Source organism: Oncorhynchus kisutch, linkage group LG12 (assembly GCF_002021735.2).
Source record: "Oncorhynchus kisutch isolate 150728-3 linkage group LG12, Okis_V2, whole genome shotgun sequence".
Classification (NCBI taxonomy): Eukaryota; Metazoa; Chordata; class Actinopteri; order Salmoniformes; family Salmonidae; genus Oncorhynchus; species Oncorhynchus kisutch.
The window spans coordinates 29286416-29299506 of NC_034185.2; the positions used below are offsets into that span (position 1 = coordinate 29286416).

Consider the following 13091-nt stretch of genomic DNA (forward strand, 5'->3'; position numbering starts at 1 on the left):
CTGTGGTTGACGGTTGCAGTGTAAAAATATACAATATACTCTACATATATAATATATACTGTATATATTTCCCTAATATATATACTTTTTTTTATTGTCTGTTGGGCCCCCCACGGGCCTGGGCCCAGGGGCTTCAGCCCCGGTAAGCCCCTCCATTAAGTCACTACCTTAATTATGTTTGGATGGGACAGATTTGTGCATCAGTCTGATTTGTTTCTATCACTTGTTAGGCTACTTTAGCAATTGAATAAAAAATCCCCTGGGCAAAACGTCTCTATGGTGAAACAAAGCCTCCTGCACTTTAGTCCATGACAAAGAACATAACCATTGATAGCTGCCACAGCCAAGACGTTATCAAGCAGCGGTAGCCAGGTGTGCTACCCGTGACTTAAATTGAACAGCTTTCGAAGTTCTCTACAAATTCCTATGAGATGATTTCAGACATAAAGCGGAGGTGGAGGTGAGTCAAGTGAAATTAATCTATAATCCTTCGGTCACGGCGGGAAAGTTACTGTATAGTTGCACGCCTTGAGGACACTTGCACTTGCCAGGCGCGCGCGGCAAACATCCTGCATGCAAAGTGCGCGAAGAACTTCTGTCGGCGGGAAAGGGACACCAGCCAACAATAGGTAGAGGCACCACTGTGCTAGTGAGTTTAATTTCTATTATACTATATGAAGCACTGCATATCGTTTTAATCCCACTCACTTGTCATTCAGTTGTCATGAAAATTATTATCTTTATTTTTATTACTTTGGTTTATGCAATATTCATCATCATCCAATGCGTTTTCATTAACCTGTTTTAATTTTGTGACTTAAAAAAAAGAAGAAAGTATTTGATTTTTTATTTTGTCCTTACTAGGCATCCGTAGGCATTTGTCTTATTCTCCACTACGACCTGCGGTTTGTGCTTTCTGTTGTGGTGAGAAACACCGGTGGGCAGCTAGCAGTCTGAACTATGGAGCAGATAAATGATATCCAGGTCGTTCCGTGCACCAGCTCCAATTATCTAAAACCATTCAGGGTGCACTATAGCCAGGTGAGTCCAAATAGCACACTCGCGTTATATCATCCAGCATGAATTGCGGACACCATGTATTTTTATTGCTAGTTGCCCAACCCCCATTCATTTTGCAATTGCCTTATTGTGCAGCATCAACGTCGTAACCTTCATAAAAAGATGGCACACCATATTTAAATGACCATACTTATCGACTTAACGTCTTTATTAACTCTGCATCACCACTGCCACCAAATATTTACTCAAATCAATTGCATGAAATGTAAATATTCAAGCAAGTATAGTAGTTCGCTAACATATCAGTTGCTGTCTCATGTCGAGCACATGCTTTACATTAGGCTAGTTAGCTAGCTGGCTAACTTGCTGGAAATTGACAACCTGACCACTATAATATCTGAATTTCCCCTGTTGGTGATGGTTGTTGTAGGTTGAGTGGCACAGTAGCTCTGGTGCTAGTTGGGCAAGACCTTGAGATGTGTCAAACGGAGAGATGGCTAGCCTGGCTCGTCAACTAGCTAGCTTGTTGTGGGACTGAGGTCGGATGTTGATGCAGCATTTGGGTGCTATGCTGAACATGCAAACCTATTCGACTTCCAGTGATTGATTTGGATATAACCAGGAAACCCACAAGTCCACTTTTATGAATCGAACCCACCAGTATTGTATGGCCCACAAATTATGTTAAAATGTTGATCTCCCTAAATATTAAATCTAAAGGGCAGCTACCTATGAAGCTACTGTAGTTAGCTAAATTCCCTCAGGTATTAAAATGAATGTGTGGGTCTATTGATTCCACTAGTACCTGCTCCATTTGGGTAGCTAGCTTGGAAGATGGATTGGCTACACTTAAATGACCATGTGATGTTCAAGATGACTATCTTTGTGGTTGAGTGTGTGTTTATTGATTGGGCTATAGTTCTGGTCACAAGCAATTATGCATATTTAGTTACTTATAATAACCCTATTGGAACCAGATTTGGTATGGTTGCCATTCTTTACACTAGTCAGTTTCCACTCTGAATTGAAAGCTATACCCATGTCAATGACATGTAGGCTTACAGTGTCTGGCCTCTAGCCTCTACTTTGACCTTTCTAAGAATGCAAAATTTTTCTGCAGTGATTCCCTTTGGGGTGGGCAATGTTTCATCACATTCACTCAACCTTTTCTGAGCTCAGAATCACCTTCATTTGCCAAGTACATTTACACATACCCAGAATTTTCTCTTGTGAGAATGTGCTCCTAGCATGCAATAGACAAAAGGTTTTGTAAAAAAATAAATGTCCTCTCACTGTCAACTGCGTTTATTTTCAGCAAACTTGTGTAAATATTTGTATGAACATAAGATTCAACAACTGAGAGACAAACTGAACAAGTTCCACAGACATGTGACTAACAGAAATTGAATAGAGTCCCTGAACAATGGGGGGGTCAACATCAAAAGTAACAGTATCTGGTGTGGCCACCAGCTGCATTAAGTACTGCAGTGCATCTCCTCATGGACTGCACCAGATTTGCCAGTTCTTGCTGTGAGATGTTACCTCACTCTTCAACCAAGGCACCTGCGAGTTCCCATAAATTTCTGGGGGGAATGGCCCTAACCCTCACCCTCCGATCCAACAGGTCCCAGACGTGCTCAATGGGATTGAGATCCGGGCTCTTCGCTGGCCATGGCAGGACACTGATATTCCTGTCTTGCAGAAAATCACGCACAGAATGAGCAGTATGGCTGGTGGTATTGTCATGTAGGTGGGTCATGTCAGGATGAGCCTGCAGGAAGGGTACCACATGAGGGAGGAGGATGTCTTCCATGTAACGCACAGCATTGAGATTGCCTGCAATGAAAACAAGCTCAGTCCGATGATGCTGTGACACACCGCCCCAGACCATGACGGACCCTCCGCCTCCAAATCGATCCCGCTCCAGAGTACAGGCCTCTGTGTAACACTCATTCCTTCGACGATAAATGCAAATCCGACCATCACCCCTGGTGAGACAAAACCGCGACGCGTCAGTGAAGAGCACTTTTTGCCAGTCCTGTTTGGTCCAGCGACGGTGGGTTTGTGCCCATAGGCGACGTTGTTGCCGGTGATGTCTGGTGAGGACCTACCTTACAACAGGCCTACAAGCCCTCAGTCCAGCCTCTCAGCCTATTGCGGACAGTCTGAGCACTGATGGAGGGATTGTGCATTCCTCGTGTAACTCAGGCAGTTGTTGTTGTCATCCTGTATATGTCCCACAGGTGGGATGTTCGATGTACCGATCCTGTGCAGGTGTTGTTACACGTGGTCTGCCACTGCGAGTACGATCATTACGATCAGCTGTCCATCCTGTCTCCCTGTAGTGCTGTCTTAGGCATCTCACAGTACGGACATTGCAACTTATTGCCCTGGCCACATCTACAGTCCTCATGCCTCCTTGCAGCATGCCTGAGGCACATTCATGCAGATGAGCAGGGACCCTGGGCATCTTTCTTTTGGTGTTTTTCAGAGTCAGTAGAAAGTCCTCTTTAGTGTCCTAAGTTTTCATAACTGTGACCTTAATTGCCTACCGTCTGTGTCTTAACGACCATTCCACAGGCGCATTGTTCATTAATTGTTTATGGTTCATTGAACAAGCATGGGAAACAGTGTTTAAACCATTTACAATGAAGATCTGAATTTTTACAAATTCTCTTTGAAAGACAGGGTCCTGAAAATGGGATGTTTCTTTTTTTGCTGAGTTTACAAACAAAATACAGACATCATACTGAATTACAATATCTGAAGAGTATATGCTGATTACAGTGGGAATATAGGGGAAACACTGAATATTGTGCAGATTAGTATTTGAGGTCATTGTTGACAAGGTGCAGTAGTTGCTCAATGCGAAGCACCTTAAAGAACAATTCTGCCCACTTAACATTTGAGTTGTTATTATTAAATATTTAGTGATGTCATACACAGTTTGAGTAATTGTATTTTATATTCTATTGACTGTTTGGTGATGAGCAAAACTGTACATTTCTTCTCTGTGACATATTGAAGTAGGATCCCTGAGATGGTTTAGTTGGTATAGCATGGCGCTTGTAACCCCAGGGTTGTGGGTTCGATTCCCAAGTGGGACCAGTACGACAATGTATGCACTCACTACTATCTGGATAAGAGTGCCTGCAAATGCTGTAAATTACTAATCCAATACAATTATGGACAGTCATTTTCAACAATCCTATATGACACATCTGTAGTTTTCTGATCATATTGGAACTCCAAGCTATATGTTGCTCAAGTTGTCCTTTTCTAATAACAACGGTAAATATTTTAAAGAGATGCTCAAAAACCTATAGAACAGTAGTCACCAACGTTTTGAGTCAAGATTACTTTCCGAGTTGAAATGCAAGCCGAGATCGATCAGAATTTTTTTTTCATTCCTCAAACGTAAGCCTATATGCAACATTAACCAATGAATAACAGCACTGTAGCAAGGAGGTTTGTGCAGTAGGCTATAGGCCCAATATATTATCACCGCATATTGGAATTGCTTGAATTTCCCTGCCAATCCATTGTTCTTCACACCATTTTTTACAATTTATATTTCAACGTTTGAGGTAGGCAATATGATCACACCGGTAATAGATCAGTTTAACATGAGGCACAGCTGAGTGAGCATACATTTAAATATGCACTGCTCAAAAAAATAAAGGGAACACTTAAACAACACAATGTAACTCCAAGTCAATCACACTTCTGTGAAATCAAACTGTCCACTTAGGAAGCAACACTGATTGACAAATTTCACATGCTGTTGTGCAAATGGAATAGACAACAGGTGGAAATTATAGGCAATTAGCAAGACACCCCCAATAAAGGAGTGGTTCTGCAGGTGATAACCACAGACCACTTCTCAGTTCCTATGCTTCCTGGTTGATGTTTTGGTAACTTTTGAATGCTGGCGGTGCTTTCGCTCTAGTGGTAGCATGAGACGGAGTCTACAACCCACACAAGTGGCTCAGGTAGTGCAGTTCATCTAGGATGGAACATCAATGCGAGCTGTGGCACAAAGGTTTGCTGTGTCTGTCAGCGTAGTGTCCAGAGCATGGAGGCGCTACCAGGAGACAGGCCAGTACATCAGGAGACGTGGAGGAGGCCAGGGGGAGGGCAACAACCCAGCAGCAGGACCGCTACCTCCTCCTTTGTGCAAGGAGTAGCAGGAGGAGCACTGCCAGAGCCCTGCAAAATGACCTCCAGCAGGCCACAAATGTGCATGTGTCTGCTCAAACAGAAACAGACTCTGAGGGCCCGACGTCCACAGGTGGGGGTTGTGCTTACAGCCCAAAACCGTGCAGGACGTTTGGCATTTGCCCGAGTACACCAAGATTGGCAAATTCGCCACTGGCGCCCTGTGCTCTTCACAGATGAAAGCAGGTTCACACTGAGCACGTGACAGTCTGGAGACGCCGCGGAGAACGTTCTGCTGCCTGCAACATCCTCCAGCATGACCGGTTTGGCGGTGGGTCAGTCATGGTGTGGGGTGGCATTTCTTTGGGGGGGCCGCACAGCCCTCCATGTGCTCGCCAGAGGTAGCCTGACTGCCATTAGGTACCGAGATGAGATCCTCAGACCCCTTGTGAGACCATATGCTGGTGCGGTTGGCCCTGTGTTCCTCCTAATGCAAGACAATGCTAGACCTCATGTGGCTGGGGTGTGTCAGCATTTCCTGCAAGAGGAAGGCATTGATGCTATAGACTGGCCCGCCCGTTCCCCAGACCTGAATCCAATTGAGCACATCTGGGACATCATGTCTCGCTCCATCCACCAACACCACATTGCACCACAGACTGTCCAGGAGTTGGCGGATGCTTTAGTCCAGGTCTGGGAGGAGATCCCTCAGGAGACCATCCGCCACCTCATCAGGAGCATGCCCAGGTGTTGTAGGGAGGTCATACAGGCACGTGGAGGCCACACACACTACTGAGCCTAATTTTGACTTGTTTTAAGGACATTACATCAAAGTTGGATCAGCCTGTAGTGTGGTTTTCCACTTTAATTTTGAGTGTGACTCCAAATCCAGAGCTCCATGGGTTGATACATTTTTGTGTATCTGATGGTCAGTCTCAGCGAAGGGAGAGAGCACTGTCCCGCTCCCTTTCCTCTGCTGACACTGAACAAAAAGGGAAACAGTCTTCCAGCTGATTTTGAAACTCGAGTCGCACTGCATTATTCTTGCCTCATAAACTAATTTATGGTGTTACTCCTTTGAACAAAGAAAGTTAAATATTTCTCGATATTCAAAAAGACCCAAGCTGCTAATAATAACGCAAGCCTATTGATACGCTTTCCTACTCATTCATTACAGCTGCAGGGTTGATTGTAGAGCGAGTGGAATTAGGGAAAAACGCACATTTTTAATTGCATATAAAATGGTTGAATAAGGTATTGACCGTGCCGAATAAGAATTTAAACACAAACTCACTCATAAAAACAGCAGCTCTTTGCTGTGTTTGACACTCTCTCTAGTCATGGTTTTGAAATCTCGCAGTATCAACTTTGCTGTAGCTTTCTTTTATACCTGCTAAGTTACTGCAGACACAGTAATCTGAGCCATCCGATTAGCCAGTGGTAGGCCTATAGTGCACTTGGTTTGCTCTCTGAGAAGGCAGAGTTTCCACCTTTTGTGGCGGCAGGTAGCCTAGTAGTTAGTGTTGGGCCAGTAACCGAAAGGTTGCTAGATCGAATCCCCAAGCTGACAAGGTAAAAATCTGTTGTTCTGCCACTGAGCAAGGCAGTTATCTGTGGATGGAATTTATGTTTAAATGAATGATTAGAATATTCCACCCTGAAACAAATGATTGTATGTAATTGATTAGAATCATCAATGAAATACATAAATCATCAAATTATTGTTAATGATGTGTGTAGTTTTAGTCAGAATTAGGGTAAAACAATATAACAATATGTCTCTAAAGTGTCTTAAACACAGACTGTCTGAGCAAGATTCGGTGCCGACCTTGGCTGGGGGCCACTGAGAGATTTGGGAAAGGACAGGGAGTGCTTCTCACGGTCCCTAATCTTTGTCGGCTGGGTAGGACAGTGTGTGCGTAGGATACCTAATGTTTGTGTGTGAAAGTATATGTGTAAGAAGCCAGTATAAAATGAATGGTTTTGTACAACAGACCAGCGCTCTCGTGAATAAACCTTTTTGACTATTTTAGCTGGGCCTCTGTCTGTTTCATTCGACCAGTATCTTACAAATTCTGGTTTGCAGACTGAGTAATGATAATTAAATTGGGTTATGAACCTTGAGAACATAATTCTCGTAACATTAAACCACTGTTCCTAGGCCGTCATTGTAAATAAGAATTTGTTCTTAACTGACTTGCCTAGTTAAATAAATAAATAAAAACTTCAGACACCTGAAAGGGTTCAAAATGGGAACACTATCACGATCGACCGGTTGATGACCACTGCTATAGAACGATATTTATAGACCGCTTACTACAATATGTTCAAACTCCCATGATTCTATTCAGCAAAACCACTCCCACCAGCTATTGAGCCTTTTCCAAATAGCCTATATTTCCATATTGAATTACTTGTAAACATCATACTACTTTTTTTTGCTCCAAATACCTCTAGTGTTGGGTGGTTGCATGGACAGTCGCTGAGCTTTATATTTCTGTTATCGGCGAACACTTTATTTCTGATGCAGCAGGTTTAGCTACTTAGCTAGCAAGCATTGTTAAAGTTGCACCAAAGATACAGGCTGAGAGACCAGGATTCCGTAATGATTTGCCTGTAAATTTCATAATAAATGTTGTTCTTATAACAGGCCTACATGTTTGGACTGTAACACAGTCAATAAGATGGAACTCTGTTATTGTTACAAGCACTATTATTTTGGATGTAGCAGTCGGGCTAGCTAGCATACTAACTAAATACACTAACTCTGTTATGGTTACTGTAGCTAGTTAGCATCTAAATTCATTGTTTTTGTATATTGGAGTTGATTGGTGATAATGACATGAATACATATTCAGCATGACATTTTTGCAAGCATTATAATATATTTACTAGTGCTGACCCCATTTAGTTGACTGGTCGATTGTTTGGGCCATAGGCTTTTGGTCGACCCAAGATTTCTTTAGTTGAGCAGTCGCATTTAAAATATATATGTTTTTATGGTGCACAAGACACCTGTCTGATTTGCCCCTGTCTCAGTGGACTAATCCATTGCGGATGGCACAGTCCACTCAGACGTGAAACTGAAATTTGTATATGGTTATATTATGTAATACAATGGTGCAACACTAATACATCTAGTGTTATTTTATAACAAATGTGCTTTCTCCCGGATTGGATACGGTCACAGTCCGCAGTTCTGAAACATGATCTATAGAGCGGCGTAGAATTGGCGCCTTCCCCTATTTTTATTATTTAAAAAAAAAAATTTGACCTCTCTTTCTCCCGTGGTATCCAATTGTTTTAGTAGCTACTATCTTGTCTCATCGCTACAACTCCCGTACGGGCTCGGGAGAGACGAAGGTTGAAAGTCATGCGTCCTCCGATACACAACCCAACCAAGCCGCACTGCTTCTTAACACAGTGCGCATCCAACCCGGAAGCCAGCCGCACCAATGTGTCGGAGGAAACACCGTGCACCTGGCAACCTTGGTTAGCGTGCACTGCGCCCGGCCCGCCACAGGAATCACTGGTGCGCGATGAGACAAGGACATCCCTACCGGCCAAGCCCTCCCTAACCCGGACGACGCTTGGCCAATTGTGCATCGCCCCGTGGACCCCCTGGTCGCGGCCGGTTACGACAGAGCCTGGGCGCGAACTCAGTCTCTGATGGCACAGCTGGCGCTGCAGTAGCCGTTCCCTATGTTGCTATGTGAATAATAGCAAAGTTAACCAGCATATTGGTATTGAGAACGATGCGGCGGAGGCAGCAGCAGAGATGAGGGAACAGCCCTTGCCGTAGCCTAATTGTCAAAAGAAAATTAAGGAGAGGAAACCCCAACATAATTCCGTCTATACTCAATATCCAAACTGTTAAATGTTAAACACCTTAGCCAAGTACATTTCAACTCAGTTTTTCACATTTCCTGACATTTAATCCTAGTAATAAAAAAAACTGTCTTAGGTCAGTTAGAATCACCACTTTATTTTAAGAATGTGAAATGTCGGGAGCATGTTATGCCGCGGAGCTGAGCAGACGTTGACAAACCGAGCTCTTCAAAGTTATTCTATTTTTACCTAAATAACAACGTTGAAACAATATTCTGATAAATATATAATATAAATATAATATAAATATTCTGACATCGGCTAATAAATTGTCAAGTTCTTACCTTCCCAGAGAGCCATGGACCTCCGACCGAGAGGCAAGAAGGACGACCAAAACTTTGTTGATTCCCAAGATAACGCTACAGCTAGCAAGATTAGCATTAGCCCTCAGAAGTCAGAAGACCGTTCCAGACTATTGCTCTCAGCAGCCTCTTGCAAGCCTGCCGACATGCTGGCTACTCTCCTCCGGGAAATTCAGGATGGTAACAAAGGTCTTACTATGAAAATTGATAAATCGGCTGAACTCCATTCTTCCATTGACGACCTGAAATCCTCCATGAATGATCTCCTTTTGAGAACGACTGAGACAGAGTTGCGCATTAGCACAGTTGAAGATACCATCGCTCGACATGACCAGGTCTTGATACAACTGCAAAAGGACAATGCCTACCTCAAAAACAAGGTAGATCAGATGGAGAACCAGAGTAGACGTAGTAATATCCGTGTGGTGGGATTGAAAGAGGACAGTGAGGGCTGTGACCCGGTCCGTTTCTTCACTCAATGGATCCCGGAGGTCCTAGGCATAATCAACTTCACCAAGCCGCTGGAAATCGAACGCGCCCACAGAACATCTGCGCCGAAACCCCGGCCAGATGAGTCCCCACGGGCCGTCCTGATCAGGTTCCTCCTTTTCCAAGACCGAGAGAAGATACTGCAACTCGCAAAAGAACCAAAGGGGACATCACCATCGATGGAAAGAGGGTCAGCCTTTTCCCGGATATGAGCACGTATCTCGCCAGACGTTGCAAGCCGTTCAGACCTGCCGCCAAAGCACTGAAGGAGAAGAACATCACAGGCTACCTCATCCACCCTGTGCGGATGAAAGTTCAGTACAAAGGCCGAAGCCATCTCTTCAACACACCGGGAGAAGTGCACACTTTTCTCAAACAACTGAACAACGTCTGAGCCAGGACGGTCTCTCTGGGGGATAAAATGCAGTTTGTTTGTTTTCTCTTATCCGGACTGAACTGCTGATATCTTCCGGTCACTATAATTGATTTGTACATTTTCAACTAACCATATCTTTCCGGGGCGAGTTCTATTACATTTACAGGAGAGTATATTTTGGTTGAGTCCATATCCACTGGGCGAGGCAAATAAGTGGGCTTAGGCCCACTGCTTTCCCCCTCATTTATGTTAATCTTTCGGAAAAGAGACTCAAGCAGCCCTTACCGTGGGCAGTAAATATTCAGCCATAAATATCTATTCACAACGTTTGTTTTCAACTTAAGAGAGCTCGCAGGTTTTAGTTTACGCCAAGGTTTAGCTAGTAAGAGCAAGATGGAAAGCGAGCAGCAACGTATCTCTACAAGTGTATTCATGTTTGATTGTTGTTTTAGTCTGACAATCGGGGTGGGTGGGATTTTTCTTTTTTTCTATGTTTGTTTCCTTCCTAAAGAGAGACACAGGTCACTTCTGTGTTCAAACCAAATTAGGAAATGTTTAAACTTATCTACATATGATAGATTTCCATTCAGTTAAATATTTTTAACCCAACCTATGCTTAATCCACTAAAATATGTCACATTCAACGTAAAAGGTCTTGGACCCTATTGAATATTTATGCTCCTATCTGCTCTTCGATGACCATATGTTTATTCAGAATGTCTTCCTTCAGGTCGCTCAAGCACCACCAGGATGGCTACTGGTTGGAGGAGATTTACATTTTTGTTTAGATACAGTTCTTGATAGGTCCTCTGATAAACCTTCACTTCTTACCAAAGCCGGCAAGCTCACCATGTCATTCATGAAAGATCTCAATTTACTAGACATCTGGAGACAGTTGCACCCACAGGATAGGGACTACTCTTTTTTTATTCACACCCACACAAGACACACACACGCATAGATAACTTTTTACTTTCGACACAACTGTTTCATAGAGTGTTAGATGTCGAGTATCTCCCCAGATTGCTTAGTGACCATTCTCCTCTGGTATTATCAATCTCCATTCCTACCAAGGTAAATGTAGCATATAGATGGAGACTAAATTCTACACTCCTAAAGCAACCTGAATTTTGTGCATTCATCAAAGAGCAGATCAATATTTTTACTTTGACAAACAAACCCTCCGCTCCTGACAGTTTCATTCTTTGGGACACATTGAAGGCCTATCTGAGGGGAGAGATAATTTCCTATACTAAAGGGCTGAAGAGAAAACACGGTGCGGAACTGAGTGCCCTTGAATCTGAAATCTCCGAGCTAGAGAACCTACCAAAGAGGCCCGACTAAGATCTATACAGGCTTTTGGTAAATAAAAAACTTAAATACAATATTCTGAACACATATCAAGCTGAGAGGCCATCACTAAATCAAAACAGCGTTATTACGAGCTTGGAGAGAAAGCTCACAAAGTATTGGCATGGCAACTGAAAGCAGAGGAAAGTAAGAGGACAATTCATGCTATAGAAACTCTTACTAATGAGATCTTTTGACCCTACTGAAATTAATAATACTATAAAGACCTCTACACTTCCCAGTCAAGCGATGATCTATCAGAGATCGACTACTTTCTCTCCTGTCTCAACCTCCCATGCCTGTCAGGGGAAGACAGCGATCGCCTGAGTGAACACTTCTCAGTTCCTGAATTGTTGGAGGCCATTAAATCCTTACCTTCTAATAAATCTCTTGGGGAGGATGGCTTCCCTCCAGAGTTCTATAAAGAATTTAGGCAGCTGTTGGTCCGCTACCTTATGGAGGTACTTAAAAAAGCCAGGGAAGACAACTGTTTTCCAGAGTCTTTCTCTCAAGCAGTGATTATTGTAATCCACAAGAAAGGGAAAACCCAGCTAAAGTGTGCCTCCTATAGACCAATCTCTCTCCTTAACACAGCATCTTGGTGACCAGTTTACAATCTATCTAAGAGACTGGAGTCATGTCTTCCCCTGTTGGTCAACCCAGATCAGACTGGCTTCATAATTAATAGATTGTCCTCCAATAATCTCAGAAGGTTCTTTGATATAATTCACCTTGCTAACAAAAACAAAATACCTAGTGTCGCAGTCTCCCTCAGCGCTGAAAAGGCCTTTTGATAGGGTTGAATGGCCATACCTCTTTTGCGTCTTGGAATAGTTCATTTTAGGTACCGTGTTTGTAAATTTGATAAAATCACTCTACAAATCTCCTAAAGCTAGGATTGCTACCAATGGGATTACTTCCTCTTTATAGGGGGAACATACAAGGTTGTCCAATTAGCCCCCACCTCTTTGCCCTCAACATCGACCCGTTGGCTGAGACTATTGCCCTGACATGCATGTCTTTAAGGTGGGCCCCCATACCCATAAATTATCACCCTTTGCGGACAACCTTATCTTATTTCTAACAAACCCAGAACACTCCCTCTCTCACTTGCAGATCCTACTACAGTGTTATAGTTCTTTCTCTGGATATAAGGTCAATTTTGATAAAAGCGAGATCTTACCGTTGTCTGTCTTTGACCATCATACCATCAAGCACAAGTTTCCTTTTAGATGGTCGCCAATGCGCTTCACATATTTGGGCATAATGGTGGATGGTAATCTGAACAACCTCTATAAACTCAATCTGGTCAGTTTGTTGCAAAAGGTGGAGGGTGACCTTTGTAAATGGATGGACTTACCTCTCACTCTACTGGGTAGAATCAATGTAATTTAAAATGAATGTCCTGCCCAGGTTTCAATCTCTCCCTATCCCTGTTCCCGCAGCATTTTTTTCCTCTCTCGACAAGTTGACCAGACCTGTTTATCTGGCACGGCAAAACCCCTAGG

At 43.2% G+C, this 13091-nt stretch overlaps 1 protein-coding gene across 1 annotated transcript in view; it reads left to right on the forward strand.

Annotated features, from left to right (window-relative positions):
- The first annotated feature begins 886 nt into the window (after positions 1–886).
- Positions 887–13091, forward strand: part of nudt14 (nudix (nucleoside diphosphate linked moiety X)-type motif 14) — an 83900-nt gene continuing 71695 nt past the window's right edge. Inside the window, exon 1 of the mRNA XM_020496697.2 lies at positions 887–1041. Coding sequence (XP_020352286.1) covers positions 961–1041 — 81 coding nt within the window. The 5' untranslated portion in view covers positions 887–960. The remainder of the gene's footprint in view (positions 1042–13091) is intronic.